The sequence below is a fragment of the Canis lupus genome, unplaced genomic scaffold (genome assembly GCF_011100685.1).
Source record: "Canis lupus familiaris isolate Mischka breed German Shepherd unplaced genomic scaffold, alternate assembly UU_Cfam_GSD_1.0 chrUn_S1173H1346, whole genome shotgun sequence".
Taxonomy (NCBI): Eukaryota; Metazoa; Chordata; class Mammalia; order Carnivora; family Canidae; genus Canis; species Canis lupus.
In genome coordinates, this window is record NW_023329997.1 from 1 (window position 1) to 16394 (window position 16394).

General features: G+C 40.0%; 1 protein-coding gene across 5 annotated transcripts; it reads right to left on the minus strand.

The window, feature by feature from the left end:
- Positions 1-7654: 7654 nt before the first annotated feature.
- Positions 7655-16088, minus strand: LOC119878191 (HIG1 domain family member 1A, mitochondrial). 5 transcript variants are annotated; one of them, XM_038588907.1, is made up of 5 exons: positions 15893-16006; positions 12876-12966; positions 9459-9573; positions 8712-8846; positions 7655-7816 (listed from the first exon to the last, which is right to left on the minus strand). In XM_038588907.1, the coding sequence occupies exons 3-5, from the start codon at positions 9553-9555 to the stop codon at positions 7767-7769; spliced, it is 282 nt and encodes a 93-aa protein (XP_038444835.1). In that variant the 5' UTR covers positions 9556-9573; positions 12876-12966; positions 15893-16006; the 3' UTR covers positions 7655-7766. The 5 variants fall into 5 exon arrangements, with proteins under 5 accessions (XP_038444835.1, XP_038444834.1, XP_038444832.1 ...); XM_038588906.1 differs by having other exon boundaries at positions 15938-15990; XM_038588904.1 differs by lacking the exon at positions 12876-12966 and having other exon boundaries at positions 15938-16088.
- Positions 16089-16394: the final 306 nt, after the last annotated feature.

The following is a 16394-nucleotide window of genomic DNA, read 5'->3' on the forward strand; positions in this document are numbered from 1 at the left end:
ATATTTGTATTCCTGTTGGTGATGTATTTTGCCCTATTCAATTTCAATGTGTAGGTCTGCATACCCACCACCGCAGGCAGGATGCTGAATACTTCATTCACCACAAGGATCCCTCTCTTGGGCTTTTATAACCGCACCCATATCTCTCCCCAACCTCCCAGCCCCTAATCCTAGTAACCCATTCATCTGTCCTTTCCTCTCAAATGTTGTCATTTCAAAACATTATATAAATATGATACCTAACTTTTGGGGATTGATTTTTTTTTTTCTTCCTCGGAGGAACTCTGGAAAGTCATCCAAGTTGTATCAATAATTTGTTCTTTTATTGCTGGGTAGTTTTCCATGGTATGGATATGCCAGTTTAACAATTTACCCATTGAAAGACTTCTGGGCTGTTTCCAGTTTGGGGATATTATGAATAAAGCTGATACAAACATTTATGTAGTTTTTTTGCATGTGTGAACCTAAGTTCTCATTTCTCTGGGATAAATGCCCAAGAGTGCAGTTGTATGGCAACTGCATGTTTAGTTCTGTAAGAAATAGCCAACCTGTTTTCTAGAGTGGCTGTACCATTTTACATTCCCATTAGCAACTGTACCTTGAGTGATCCAGTTTCTCCACATACTTGCCAGTATTTGATGCCGTTACTATTTTGTGTTAGTCATTCTAGTAGGTCTGTGGTGATAACTTATGTGATTCTAATATGCATGATAGGTAAGGATAGTACATTTTTTTCATGTGCTTATTTGCTGTCTATCTTTTGGTATTTATGTCTTTTGCCCCGTATCTGTTGATTTTGAGAATTCTTTGTATATTCTAGATACCAGTCCTTTGTTGGATATGCGGCCTGTAAATTGCCTTCCAATCTGTAGCTTGTCTTTTAATTTTCTTCATGTGGGCTTTCACAGAACAGGTTTTTGGTTTTGATGAAGTTCAGTTTATCAATCTTTTTTGGATCATGCTTTTATAAGAACTCTTTGCCTACCCCTGGATCCCAAAGATTTTCCCTCTGATTTTCTAAAAGTGTTAAGAGTTTTATGTCATGATTGGACATTATCTTTGTATGATTGAGGTTTTCCCCCAACCTCCTCCTTAGCTTATGGATGTCCAGTTGCTCCAGCACCATTGTTGAAAGGTATCCTTCTTCCACTGAATTGCTTTTGAACCTTTGAAAAATCAGTTGAGCCAACTCAACAACAAATGAAGCAACCTAATTTGAAAATAGGTTAAGGACTGGAATGGATTCCTCCTCTGTAAAAGATATACAGATGACCAGTAAGCATATGGGGAGGTGCCCAACATCACTTATATTGCATCCCATTAAGGTAATGCAAATCAAAATCACAATAAGATACCACTCCATACTCATTAAGATGATTATCAAAAAATGGAAAATAACAAGTGTTGATCAGGATGTGGAAAAACTGTAACCTACGTATTGCTGGTAGGAATATAAATGGTACAGGCACTATAGAAATGGCAGTTCCTCAAGAAGTTAAACGTAGGATTACCATATGATCCAGGAATTTTACTTCTGGGTATAGACTCCAAATATGAAAGTAAAATATGAACTTGTAAACCAATGTTCATAGCAGCACTATTCACATAGCTCAGAGGTGGAAACAACTCAAGTGTCTATCAAGAGAAGAATGGATAAACAAAATGTGCTTTATCCACACAGTGGAATTATTATTCGGCCATAAAAAGGAAGGAGATTCTGACCCATGCTACATGCAATATGGATGTACCTTGAAAACATTATGCTAAAGTGAAAATGGCCACACATAAAAGGACAAATATTGTCTAATTTCACTTACATCAGGTACCTAGAAGAGGCGAATTTGTAGAAAGTAGAAGAGAGGTGGTCAGGGGAAGAGGGAAATGGATTAGAGAGTATTAAGTTTCTCTTTGGGATGATGACAAAGTTCTGGAGGCAGATGGTGGTAACTGTTAAGTGTACTTAGTACCACTGAATTGTTAATGTATGTTTTATAATAAAATTTTAAAATCCGTTGCAGATTTGTGTGGACCTAACTGCTCTTTTTTCTAATCCCTAAATTAGGTTCTTCCCATGGCTCCAACTTTAAATTAGGACTTTTATGTATGCCTATTTACTTTTTAAATGATCATAAGGTCACCAAATAGGTTTTCCCACACTGAAATTATATGCTCTCCCACAAATAAATAAATATCACAAGCAGTGATCCTACTCTTACTACTATGAGAAAGTTGAATAGAATAAATGATCAGAAGATATCTGGGTTTTAACTCTGACATAAGTTACAAACCTCAACTTTCTTCCTAAAATAATAGTACTCTTATTACCATGATAATCAAATCATGAAAGTGCTTTGTAAACTGTGAAATACTCTTTAGGTGTACTATCACATATTTAGCTGTTTTGCCTCACAATGGAAGTAAGCTTTGCTGCAGCTTAAAACTAAGGCTTCATTTGGCTCTACACATTTCAGACCTCTCCACTTAATGGATTTTGTTTTTTTAGGTCCAAAATCTGATTTGGTCATTATACTATAAATGTCTCTCGGGGCTAGTCTTGACAGCAGTCATGCTATTAAGTGATTGACATGTAAACCAGAACACTAAGCCACTAGTTTACATTAGGGAATACCCAGAGTCCCTCCCTTCCTAGAATCAGACACCCACCAAGCCAAAAGAGTCACCAGAAAGATATTGAGCATGGACTTAGAGCAAACAGAGGGAAACTGCCTTGAGATATTTTTGACCTAATATTAAGTCTTATAAAAATATTCTCATCACAATCAGGAGTCCCTCTCTTCCCCCACCCCCAGTAAAAAATCACTCATTTTCTCTAGGTGCAAGATCCTTCTTGCTGAAAGGTGCTGAATATACCGTCAGTTCTGCCTCTTCAACTCACCATGGACTTGGGCTTTGTTTGTTGCCTATCAGCCTCTCATACACTCCTCCCAGTACATTGTGTTTAGCCTAACACCATTTTGGCTACAATCCTTATTTTATCCGTGGGCCTCTTTCATCTAAGATGTGTTTGTACATATGGTGATCTCACTCATCATACGTTGATTTTTATTAGAAAACTCAACGTTCTGCTAAGATTCACTAGTCCTCAGTGCCAAAGACCTCTCTGGAGAATGAGACCTACCCTGGCTCTCCTCCGAGCCTTCAGCACAATTGACTGTAATAATATTATTTTACCCCAAATTTCTCACTCTTAGCTTCTATTATGGTCTTTCAAAAACACTTGGATGAATCACCTGGTCTCAGTAATTATTGGTTTCTCCCTGTTGACTAGGTCCCTAATGCCTCGTGTACTAGTTTTTGATTTACCTCCCTCACAGTAAAGGCTATGACTGTGAGAGAATTTTTTCATCTTTCTTCTCATAAAGGCCAAAGCAAATACTGAGAATTTGCATAAATGAAGAAATCTGAGGACAAAGCAGCTATGGTATATTGGAAAAAAACATGGGACTTGGGACCTGAATGGGGAATGAATATATGTATGTGTGTGGTGGAAGGTGGAAGTGAAGGTAAGAACAAGTATTTCTTGAACAGTTATTACATTATGTACCTGCCTTCCCTTCCATCATGAAGTCTCCCCGTGTGATCAAGGCTCTAGGTTTGTGCTCTGCCACTTTTTCAATTGTACAGCCTTGAGTAAATTATAGATATCCTTGTTGATCAAGTCAGGGTAATACATACCTCAGCATTTCTGTGAAGAACTACATACTCTTAAATACCGTGAAGAGAGTATTTAAGCATTTACTATACAGCAAAGCAGTGTACCAAAGTATTATCATAATGGATCATACATTTCCAACTCATTATAGGAAGATGTGAGAAAAGGGAAAGTTCACTGTGGCCTATAAGAGTTCAGAGAAGCTTTACCAGAAGTAGAATTTGGGGTATGTCTTTACAGCGTGCACTTGACTTGTCTGGGAATGGGGAAAGGGAATATTCAGGAAACCAGTGCAGCATAAGCAAAGGTGTTGGAGGCAGTGGTGAGTACAGGTTTTTGGCATCGCTATACTAGGTCACAGAATAGATCAAAGGCCTATGTTTAAAGTGGTAGCAACAGATGGAAAAAGACTAATCTGAAAGACTCTGTTTATGAAAAACTGGCCAGACTGGGTTAAGTGGTTCAACAGTGATAATAATAGAGGAGGAAGGGAAGAGACATTTCTAAGAGTCTGAGGCCAGAGCATGACAGAAGGAAATGGAGGGTGTTACTGACAGAGATGGGTGAACCTGGAAGGGGCACCAGTGGGGAAGACAGTAAGTACAGTCATGTGTGGGCTGAGTTTAGTTAACAGGTATGAAAGGCCTCTAGCTGTCACTCTAGCTGAAAGGCAGATGGCATTTCCTCCTCACATTATAAAATTTTAGTCTGTGCCACTTCAGTTTACACTGGGGACAAGAAAAAAACCAAATGCCATTATAAGAAGCTCAGAATACAGGGATCCCTGGGTGGCTCAGCGGTTTCGTGCCTGCCTTTGGCCCAGGGTGCGATCCTGGAAGTCCAGGGATCCAGTCCCGCGTCGGGTTCCTGGCATGGAGCCTGCTTCTCCTTCTGCCTGTGTCTCTGCCTCTCTCTATGTCTATCATAAATAAATAAAAAATAAATCTTTAAAAAAAGATTGTTGGTGTTAAAAACCAGGTAATCTCTGATAGGTTGTATGTCTAGCCAGGTGGGACATAAATTAAAAAAAAAAAAAAAAAAAAAGAAGCAGCTCAGAATACTAGAGAGGACCTGTTGCTGGGTTCCTCTGAGGGAACTGACCTCCAACCTAGAACCATTTATCACTGCTGAATTCAGGAATAATTTTCTAACTTTTCCCTTGCTTAAAGCAAATTCTTTATTTCAAACAGGATCAAGTATATAATAACTGGCCATTTTATTTGACACAGGAGAGCTTTAAAATCCTTATATTCATTAAGCTTTGTTCTAGCCTAGTAAGTATGTTACAATGGGCTGTCGATTTACATGGAGACAGAGCCTAAATTTCAAGTTCCTGAAACTCTCTGAGTAGCATTTCCTTATCTGTGAGGGAAGAGGCTTGCCCTACCTGACCCATCCTCTCCAAAATCCTGACAGAGAAACTGTACTTTGAAGATTTCGGTTCCAACTCTTACCACCAGATGTCACCATTGCTACTTAGAAAAAGGTAACTTAAAAAAAAAAAAAAAAAAAAAAAGAAAAAGGTAACTTGAGAGACAGCAGAATCATGAATAAACAAAAAACCTCTACTTATTCCAATTAATTAAATATTTATTGAACACTTAAATTGCCCAGACCACTAATAACAGGTGCTTTGGATGAAAAAGACTACCATGCCCTCAAAGAGATTAAAGGAGACATGGAAGCAATCATACATCAATGCCCTTAAAACATACAACATAAAGCCAAGAAATCAAATGCTCAGTGAAAAATCAACATACCATCTCCTTAAGGTACAACATCACTTCCAGGAATACTTTCTCTGACTACAACCCTGGGGTTAGGTCCCCCAGCTGGAAGTTACTGGTGCAACCTATGCCTAGTATTCATCATGCTTTTTGTAATCACTTAATGGCAGCCTACCTTGCTAGACTGTCATTTGTGAGGGCAGGGCCCATGCATCCACCCTGTTGTTTTCCCAAGCTTACCACAGTACTAAGGGTAGTAGCAGTCATTTGCTGAATTTACTTATGCATCAGGTGCTATGCTAGACTCCTTATAGTCCCACCACTGCATTTAATCTTCCCAATGACCCTAGGCCACTGATACTGTGGATCTTACAGATGAGGGACCCATGGCTACCTGGCTAGGAGGTGGCAGAACCATGAACCCAGAACTGATTCAGTAACATGTACTATCACATCAACCTGAGCCACTTTTAAGAACTTCCATTATTTGATGCCAACCTGTTTATCCAGCTAACTTACCACTCTTTTCCTTGGATAAGCAACCCCACCCTTAATTACATAACGCTCACTACCCTTTCAACACTTCACTCCCTGTTTGCCCTGTCCTCTGGCATTGGCCAAGATCAACTTCTTTCAAATGATTAGTTTAATAAAATCAATAAGGTACTCATCTATTAGAACAATTTTCTGAAATTTGTTCCCAAATTTGTTCTTCTACAGAAGGTTTATCCTTCATGAAACAATGGTTAGAACTGCCTACCAAGACCTCCTATGAGGGCTATTAGAACCTGAGAAAATAGTTCCTAGTAACAGCTTTTACTTTTAAAGCACTTTTCAGACTCATATAATGACCTATAAACTTTATAGGACTGTAGAAATTACCTAGCTCAAACTTCTCATTTTATAGCTAAGACTGAGAAAACTCTGATTTGATCCAAGGTTTAGTCAGGAGAGTCAAGACCATGCTGTAACCTCTTGCCTAATTGTATTAATGTATGAAAACTGCTGCCACTCTAGCATTAACTTCACAAAGGCCAACATTTCTAGTACCTGTTGGCATCTACCACTTGACTGCCCAGATTCCAGTACCAAACCTGCCACCCTTTCTAGCTCTGAGACCCTGGGTTAGAGATTTACACTGTTTATGCCTCAGTCTCCTCCTCTGCTAAATAAGGATCATAGTTCTTACCTCTTAGGATTGTTAGGAAATCTGACATTATAAATGAAAAGCACTTAGAACAGTGTGTGGCATACAGTAAATACTCAATAAACATTAACCATTGTTCCTACTTGATAAATATTCTTTCACCGTCATTCCTACTAAAAATACAAAACATTCTCTCTTTTCTTGGAACTTAATCCTTGTGTTACACTTTGAGGAATGATTTATTTTTTCCAAACTGAAATAAATACAAGGCAATTGATGTGTTCACTTACTTTACTAACACTACATTTACCATGTTATCACCATGGAATGTAAATTCAGGTTAGACGAGAAAATTTCACGTATAATAAAGCATTCTGGAGTACGCCAAAGTTTGTGTATAAATGTCTGACCGAACCACCTTGCTGATAAATCATTAATCACTTCAAATATAGGTAATTTGTTAACATTTATGATTCTTACAGAGAAAATAAACAAACTTCAAACATTTAAAAAGTATTTTCATTTACCTTTGCATTAGTACTTAAAATACACATTTCTATTTCAAGATGACATTTAAAAATTCTAATACAAACAGCAGCATAAATATAACTGCAATTACAAAAAAAGCTAAACTGGGATCCACAGTTAAGTTATTCTCATGTTTACAAGTATGATTCTGAAATAAATACTACTTCTAAGCAGCTGTTATCGGCTTTTTGGGTTTGGTTTAAATACACATATTTCAGTTGTGGGGAAGCTTATATTCTTTGCACTGTTCTGAAAGGATTAAGAGCCCTAAAAACTGAAGTACTCAGTCTGCAAAACAGGCAGAAAAAAGTTAAATAGGATTCCTATATGACATCAAAAGCATGTGATATTCTGCAGCAATTGGGAGTACTTCAGAATTGGCAAACTGTCCTCTTTACAACTAATTTTAACAGAAGAGTTTAAGAAGGAGCATATTTTATCACTACATTTAAAAGTGACATGTTTCTTTTGTGCTAATTTGACTCCCGTGAATGACCTAGCTAGTTATTGGTCACAAGTAATTTGGTTACCAGGCAAATCAAACCTGCAAGAAAAAAAGCCAATATTTAAATTACCATATTATTGTCTGACCCATTCAAATGATTTATTTTCAACATAAACAAAAACTCACTATGAGATACCTAACTAAAAAGCAAGCACCACCAACAAAACCGAGACAGCTTCTCTTCTTCTAAGGTTTAGGCTTTGCCCAGAATTCCTTATACATGGAATAGCCCATACCTAAAGGAAAAAGAAATATTAGTTAAGCATTTAAATATTTCCCACAATATTAAGGAGATTAAAAACAGTTCATAAGACAGTTAAAAGTAGCATCTTACTAACACGCAATATTTACAAGGTGAAGATGACCCAAGGCTGCTTATTCTTGCCTTCTTAAACTATTCAAGTTTCTGAAATTCTTTTTATATGGGTTCCTAACTAGCTCAAGGCTAGTATGACTAGTTCAGACTACTGAAATATTTGTTTTAAAGAACAATCAGTACTTACATTACGACTTTAAAAGGAGTCACTCTTGACTTTATTTGGTATTATTTGATATCACACAGCAACGAAATATAAAGCCAATAAAAGAATGTAATACCTACATTAAAAAAATCTTTTCAGGGGTGCCTGCATAGCTCAGTTGGTTAAACATCTGACTCTTGATTTTGGCTGTCATGATCTCAGGGCTGTGAGATCAAGCCCCATGTTGGGCTCCACACTGAGCATGGAGGCTGCTTAAGATTCTCTCTCCCTCTCTCCCTGTCCCACCCCTTTGGGTTCTTTAAAACCCAAACTCTCCCACTTTCAAAAATTCAGTAAAACAGCAACCAACCATATGTCTCCCAGATAATGAATCTTACTACCAACCCTATTTACATAACTGGACTCCAGTGAAATTATAAACTCTGTAATGAACAGAATTGCCTTTTCTTTCTTTAAAACTAGTAGGATGTATCACAGACTAAAACTATGTCACTATTTGAACTATTTTATTAATGCAATTTTTATGTGAGAATAAATATGTGACATTACAAACTACTTCAAAGTCAGCTAAAAGAATCTACTTTGTTTTATTTACAAAGAAATCTATTAATGGGAATTACAAACTTGAAAGTTTCCTGCAAAAACCTACCAAGAGTCATTGCTCCCACAACAAAGCCTTGGGCTGCCACACGCATGTGGATCAGGTGAACAGACATTTTAGTATTTCCCCTGCTCTTTAATTTATATAATCCATATGCGACGATTGCTGCAAACCCCGCCATTCCTGTAAAACAAATCGTCACATATGTCATATGCATGGGGTCGGAGAACCAAAATGACTTTACAATCAATGTACTTTCTACTATTTTTATGAGGATGTTTTATAAGACTATTAATCAACTAACATACAAATTGAGTCTTTAGTTTTCTCCCTCAAAACCAAAAAACCATAATCGGCAGCAAACAGTAGCAGATTCGGAACGTTAAGATCATCTTCAAAATGTGGGCTGTGGGGCCTGTAGGTGCTTTAAGAGTGCCAAAGGAATGCTTCCTCTAAGTCCTACTTCCTTCCCTGAAGGGAATCAGTTAATATAGCACAGACTGTAATAAACCCTGTGAGTGTAAGCTTTTTTTGAGTCTTTTGAGTCCTTCTAGCAAATCATTGAGACTGAGGGTAGTTGAGATCACACACATTTAATGAAATAAGAGTCAATAAAAGAAGGCTGCACACAGAAATTTGTAAAAAGAGGTATATCTAGCCAATCTCAGATATTTCAAGAATATATGAAGACAATGAAACAAATGCTTTCAGGATGCAGCTGATGAACAAGTTGACCACACTTCCCCTGTATTAAAACTTACAACAGACTCATTAGAATATTAAAGTCAAACTTACCGATGGGAACAAATGGTGCCTCTCTAGCTTTTCGGATAAGTTTAGATCCCTGATCTTCATCATATGAAGAAAGAGAAACATCTGTGCCAGTTGACATTGTGACTGAAGAATCCTCCTGAAAGAGAATTTCCAGGAGGTTCTGCTGTTAGAAACATCTAGAACACTAAATAGCTGGATGTAATTATTTTTTTTTAGATTTTTTATTATTTATTTAAATACACAGAGAGGAGAGAGAGAGAGAGAGGCAGAGACACAGGCAGAGGGAGAAGCAGACTCCATGCAGGGAGCCTGATGTGGGACTTGATCCTGGGTCTCCAGGATCACACCCTGAGGGGCTGAAGGCGGCGCTAAACCGCTGAGCCACCTGGGCTGCCCAGCTGGATGTAATTAAAACATTCTGGTTTCCACATAAAAATCTGGTAGGTTATCCTTGAAGTTTAAAAAGAATTTTTTAGAAACTAAATGTATTTTTAACGCTCAGCTACCTTTAGGAAGAGTTGTATTTATCCCTATTGTTTTGATGTTTATCCCATACAACCAATTCCTATTTGTTTATGTTTAAGTAGGCTTCACACCCAGCATGGACCCCAGTGTGGGGCTTGAACTCACAATCCTGAGATCAAGATCTGAGCTGACATCAAGAGTCATATGCTTAATAGAGTGAGCTACTGGGGGAACCCCAATCAATTCCTTTTTAACACCACATCACTGATAACAGGGAAAGTTTTTTTTTTTTTTAATTGAAATAACTTTTGTCAATTAAAATAGTAACCATTGATTTTCTGGCTATTTTCACCCTAAATTCAACTTAACATCTTCACTCAAACCAAACCAATAAATATTCCTTACTGTCTCTTCAAACCATGCTGAATATCCTAAATGCCTCTAAGTGTAGTTTTTATTGGTTACAACTGAGACTGACTCCAACATGGCATCTGGCTTCCATTCTCACCTCTGATATGGTGCCTAACCTATTACACTAATCTCTATTATTAATGGTGGTTGTTTTGGGGAAAAGATTATAGCCTTTCTAAACAACCAAAACTTCTACTGAGTTCATTATTTACTTCTTCTCTCTCTCTTTTTTTTAAAGATTTTATTTATTCATAGACACAGAGAGAGAGGCAGAGACACAGACAGAGAGAGAAGCAGGCTCCATGCAGGGAGCCTGATGTGGGACTCGATCCCGGGTCTCCAGGATCACACCCCAGGCTGCAGGTGGCGCCAAACTGCTGCGCCACCGGGGCTGCCCTCATTATTTACTTCTTTTAAGGACAAAGCTTTTATATTAAATACTATTGCTAGAAACGCCTCTTTTTAAGTATAATTTATATTCAATTGAACATAATATAGCCTTTTAATTTTTTTTACTTAGGGTTACTATTTTTAACATCACTGCAGAGAAAGAAGAAAGAAAGAAAGAAAGAAAGAAAGAAAGAAAGAAAGAAAGAAAGAAGAAAGAAAGAAAGAAAGAAAGAAAGGAGAAAAAGAAAGAAAGAAGAAAAAGAAAGAAAGAAAAGAAAGAAAAGAAAGAAAGAAAAAGAAAGAAAAGAAAAGAAAAAAAAAGAAAAGAAAAGAAAAGAAAAGAAAAGAAAAGAAAAGAAAAGAAAAGAAAAGAAAAGAAAAGAAAAGAAAACGACCCTAAGGGTCTTCTCAATGAATGAATACCTCCTAAATTTCAGCTCTCCTTTCCTTTACATACCCTGTATTCCCTGGGCCTCCCTCTTGAAATTCTCTACCTTCTTTTATATTACTCCTTTAAGCAGTACCAAAAAAAGGCAAGATATTAGCCTGATCATTATATGGATAAGGGGGCCGGAAAAAAAAAAAAAAAGATTCATTTCCATGACCACAGAGACCAAAAAAGGCTCCATTCTCCTTTTACATAGGAAGCTATTTAATAGGTGTCTCATAATAACGAGAAGACAAATTCAGTTTCAACCTTGGTCACAATAAATATGTATATACTTCCTTCTTCACTGAGCTGATTTAAACTGCCTGTAAACGTTACCCACAGATAAAAGGGAGTCAAGCATAGTATGTTAAGTATACAAGTCTGATTAGTGTCAGTTACAATAAACTCAAAAGTCAACTGCCCATCCCACTACCCACATAACATCCTACCTTCACTTCTGGGTTTTTCATGTACATCATGAATCATACTCCCTTCAATAAAAACTCTCATTCAACACTTTGCTATTCCAGGGTTTTAAGTAGAGGTAGGACCCTCAAAGAAAATCCAACTTTAAGGGAGGCATAGTGCTTAGTCTGAAAAGTGAAATCATCCTTCCAAGCCCCCATCCCTATTGGGAAGAATACCACTGATCTGAAAAGGAAACCTTATACCAGGGGAGTTGTACAGCATCACACATCTAAAGTAAGAGGAAACTCTTTTTTTTTTTTTTTTTTTTAAAGTAAGAGGAAACTCTAACTAGAACTAGCCTTTCTCTTTTTTTAAAAAATATTTATTTATTTATTATTTATGATAGACATAGAGAGAGAGGCAGAGACACAGGAGGAGGGAGAAGCAGGCTCCATGCCGGGAGCCCGACGCGGGACTCGATCCCGGGACTCCAGGATCGCGCCCTGGGCCAAAGGCAGGCGCCAAACCACTGAGCCACCCAGGGATCCCCTCTCTTTTTTAGTACTGATACCTGCTAACTGACTAAAGCCCTACTTGCTGAGCTTTTATCATATATAAGGGTTAGCAAGTTCTAGGTTTAAAACACTATGTATGTGAGGAGTTAGAACAAAAAAACCACTGAAATAATTAATGTGATGTTAAACATTAGATATATTTTTTTAAAGGGACAGGATAGAGTATGATTACTTGCAAGAGCATAACAGAGAATGAGGAACTGAATTCAGAGTGTGGTTCTTTTAGCTAAAGTACGTTTGGGAACTTTCACAAAGAAATATTTAAGACTGGCCCTCAAGAAAGAAGAGATTGGACTAGATGGAGAGATTAAACATTATATTTTAGGCTAGTGTATGCTTATTTGTTGCTTTCAAAACTAACCATTAGTTTCCGAAGGTCATAACAATTTATAACAACTCCTCCTTCCACCTTTCTTGCCAATGAACCCCACAATCAAATCATATTAAATTTCTTAAAAATGGGGGATCCCCGGGTGGCTCAGCCTTCGGCCCAGGGTGTGGTCCTGGAGACCTGGGATAGAGTCCCACATCAAGCTCCTGCATGGAGCCTGCTTCTCTCTCTGCCTCTCTCTGTGTCTGTCATGAATAAATAAATAAAATCTTAAAAAATAATAATAATAAAGTTCTAAAAAAAGGTTCTCTATACTCCAGTGCCTCTGCACAATCTGATTTCTCTGCCTAACACTGTTGCTCCCTTTTCTTCATCTCCTTCAGATATTCTTTTTCCTAGCTAACTCCTCCCATTTTTCAGGTTCTTACCTTAACTGACTTCCACTCGAAGTCTCCCTGGACTTTCTAAGTTTATGATCATTGCTTTGACTATGCAGTCCTATAGGATCCCATGCTTTCCCTAAAAAAAAAAAAAACTCTTATAAAACTTGCTTAACTGTTTCTCTTGCTAGAATCCTTGAAGCAAGCAGGCTATACCTGCCCTGCTTGTATCTATCTCCACTACCTGCCATGATGCTTTGCATGTAGTAAGCATACCACAGAATATTTGAATAAATTTAAAAATAATATATTTCAACAATTAAAATTATTCTCAGTTAATTCATTTAGTAAGATTTAGTGAAAACAGTAACAAGTATGCACATTTGTAGAGTTTAAGTGTTCAGTAAGAAAAATGCCAAACTAGATGTCCCTAAGTGCTTATTTAATTCTAATTCATAAAGGAAGAAATGATAACTTGAGCAGGTCTTGGTTCCTTGCAACCACAAGAGACAAAACTATTATATAACATAATCCACTTTTAAAAACTAGCACCTTTTGTAGATATATGCATTCTTTCTTCCTTTGCTTAATTATTCTTAAACTAAGAAGTTATTTGGGAATTATCTGGATCAGTATAACTGTTCAACAGGTCAACAGAATTTTTTTCCCTCCCTCCTGCAGGAAGGTGGGGATGGCAGTCTCTCTCCTATATATAAAAGAAAATCCACTCATCTCCATTCCTCACCTATGATACAGACTGAAGTTTGTACGGGTAGGATATTTGATCTGGTTTTCTGATCAGAGTAAGAATAAGGGTGTGGGGAAACCATGTGGTCATTATTTGCTTTCAGTGATTAATGATAACCTGTCTCTGATTGAGACCATCTTATAGCACATTTGAAGATAAAATTAATAAAGAGGAATATAAAAAGTCCAACATACACCATAGATTACACTAGACTTCAAGTTTTATTTTTATACCATCTCATGAATTCTAATATACCATATATTCCTAACACTCCTAGCACGTAAGATTTGGTAATTCTCTAATTACCAGCTGAAAGTTTCCCAAGTATTTATGATTTACAGCCAGACCAGTTGAAAATGGCTAACTTTTAAAGTAACAGGATCAATAACTATGAATCATATAATTTGAGAGTAACAACCCAGATGATTAATCCATGCCAACAGCCTAATTTTACAGATGGAAAAAGGGTTTTGAAGGGTTATATGAACTGCTCAACCGGAGAGGGGAGGATTAGAACTCAGATCTCGGGATCCCTGGGTGGCGCAGCGGTTTGGCGCCTGCCTTTGGCCCAGGGCGTGATCCTGGAGACCCGGGATCGAATCCCACATCGGGCTCCCGGTGCATGGAGCCTGCTTCTCCCTCTGCCTGTGTCTCTGTGCCTCTCTCTCTCTGTGACTATCATAAATAAATAAAAATTAAAAAAAAAAAAAAAGAACTCAGATCTCCCCAAACAGTCCAGAGTTCTTTTGACAATATATTGCCAAGCATCAATCTTATAATGCTGGTAAAATATTTGATCTGAGAAATATTAAAATCTATTCCTTAACAGGAATTTTTTTCTGCATTTTTTTTCTTCGAATTGTAAAAAAAAGATGCAAATCATTCCTAAAATTAAATGAAACTTTCTTCTCCAGTGACTTAACTCATCCACCAATTTCAACTGTGCTTTGAATAGATCTTTTTTCACTAGCACCACTTCCAGATTTTCCTTTAATTTTCTCATCCACCCATAGCAATTGACCCAGATCTCTGTCAAAAAGTTGAACAGGTACAAAAAGGGGCACCAACGACCGGGTGATATTCAAAGCCAGTTTGAAAATACTAATTATTCTCTAAACTTAGTAAGATACCACTGCAGACCTTTCCAAACGCATGGGAACCTAGAAATGACATCAGCGAAGATGAGCTGCCCAGCTTGAGGTGCTGTAACAGACTGACTGAAGGATCTTCACACCCTGTCATTTTGGTCACAGGAACAAGGGCTTCAAGCTTTGATTTTCCATCAGTTACCTGTCAGCTGGTTTAAAAGGACTAAAAGGCCTCAGTCTGGAGATTCCGATTCAGAGGGTCTCGGGCAGGGCCCGAGGAATCTGTATTTTATTTAAAAAGCCCCCTTCAACTGACTCTGGGACACAAGGAAGTTAAGAGATTCCCCGATACAGAGTATTCAAATACATGTGTCATGCTGGGGCCTGGTGCCACTTCAATTGTCTGGACTTTTCAATCCAAACCGGTTAAACTCGAAAGCGCCTGGGTACTTCTGGAAGCCTGAGTCGTGAGGTGGCGATGACCCCCGAGCCGGAACTAGCTGCTGCCCACACTCGTGATGAGCGTGAAAAGCGAGTAGCACTGTCGAAATTATTTCAGCTGCTCCCAAATTCTAGACCCGCGCTTTGCTTTCTAACCCTCACCGGCGGGTCTAGCTTTCAGGAAGAAATGTAAATCCCGTCACGGTTGCCCTATACAGGGCCCGAGGCCTTCTTACCTTCCCAGGGTAGGAGGGGGTCGACCAGGGTGGGAGGAACCACGGGGTCGTGGGGAAGTTACAAGGCCGTGCGGTTTCCGCCCTCAGCCTTTCGAGCCTCTTGCCCTCTCTGCTCCTGTGACCTTGTCGGGACTCCACCGCCGGAGCGCTCGGCCCCCCCCCCGCCCATCCTTCCTCACCCACCGCGCGGGCCCGCTCTCCGGGAGGCTCCCTGCTCCGGGGCTCCCGGTACTTGCCGCGCGACCTGCTGCCCGAGGTCGGCCCCAACCCCCTCCGCGGGTCTTCCCTCTCCTCGGCCACGACTCATCCACGAGCCTTTGCTTCATCCCCTCAGCCGACAGGCCGTTAGGCCTGGTCTCTGGACCGCCCCCCCCCCCCCCCCCCCCCCATCCGGCAACTTTCCCTCATCCTCGAGGTCGGGCCGAGACCGCCAAGCCCACCTCGCCCCCCTTCAACTCGGGCATCGCTCCCCTCCTCCCAGTCCCGCGGCCCCCACCACTCCCAAGGCCCTCTCGGCCCAACCAAGCGCGGCCGCACTTCTTCCCGCCTCACCGTCGGGCGTCCTCGGCTCCCAAGGCTCCCTCACGCTTCACTCACCAAAGACGGCGCTCGGCCCACACTCCAACCGGCTTCTGGCTCTCACCCACGCCCGCAGTGCAGCCGGCTTCTCCTCGTCCCGCCCACACCCGGCACCAGCCAATCACAGGCCAGCGAGTGGCTGGCGGGGGTCCCGGGGGGTGCGTGCGTGTGCGCGGTGGGTGGGGCGGGTCCGGGATTGACTGGAGCGACGCACGCTGCCGGCTTCTCCTCGTCCCGCCCACACCCGGCACCAGCCAGTCACGGGCCAGCGAGCGGCTGGCGAGGGTCCCTGTGCGTGAGTGCGTGTGCGCGGTGGTGGCTCCGGCTTCCCGGCCCTCGCGTGGTGATGGCGTCACGGTGAGGGTTCATCGGCCGCGGTTCTGCGGCGCCCTGGCTCCTAGCCCGGCGGAACCTCAGATTTCTCTCGCCCTTTCTCCCTCGTGCAGCGACGGCGAGCACCGTGAACGTTGTGTTC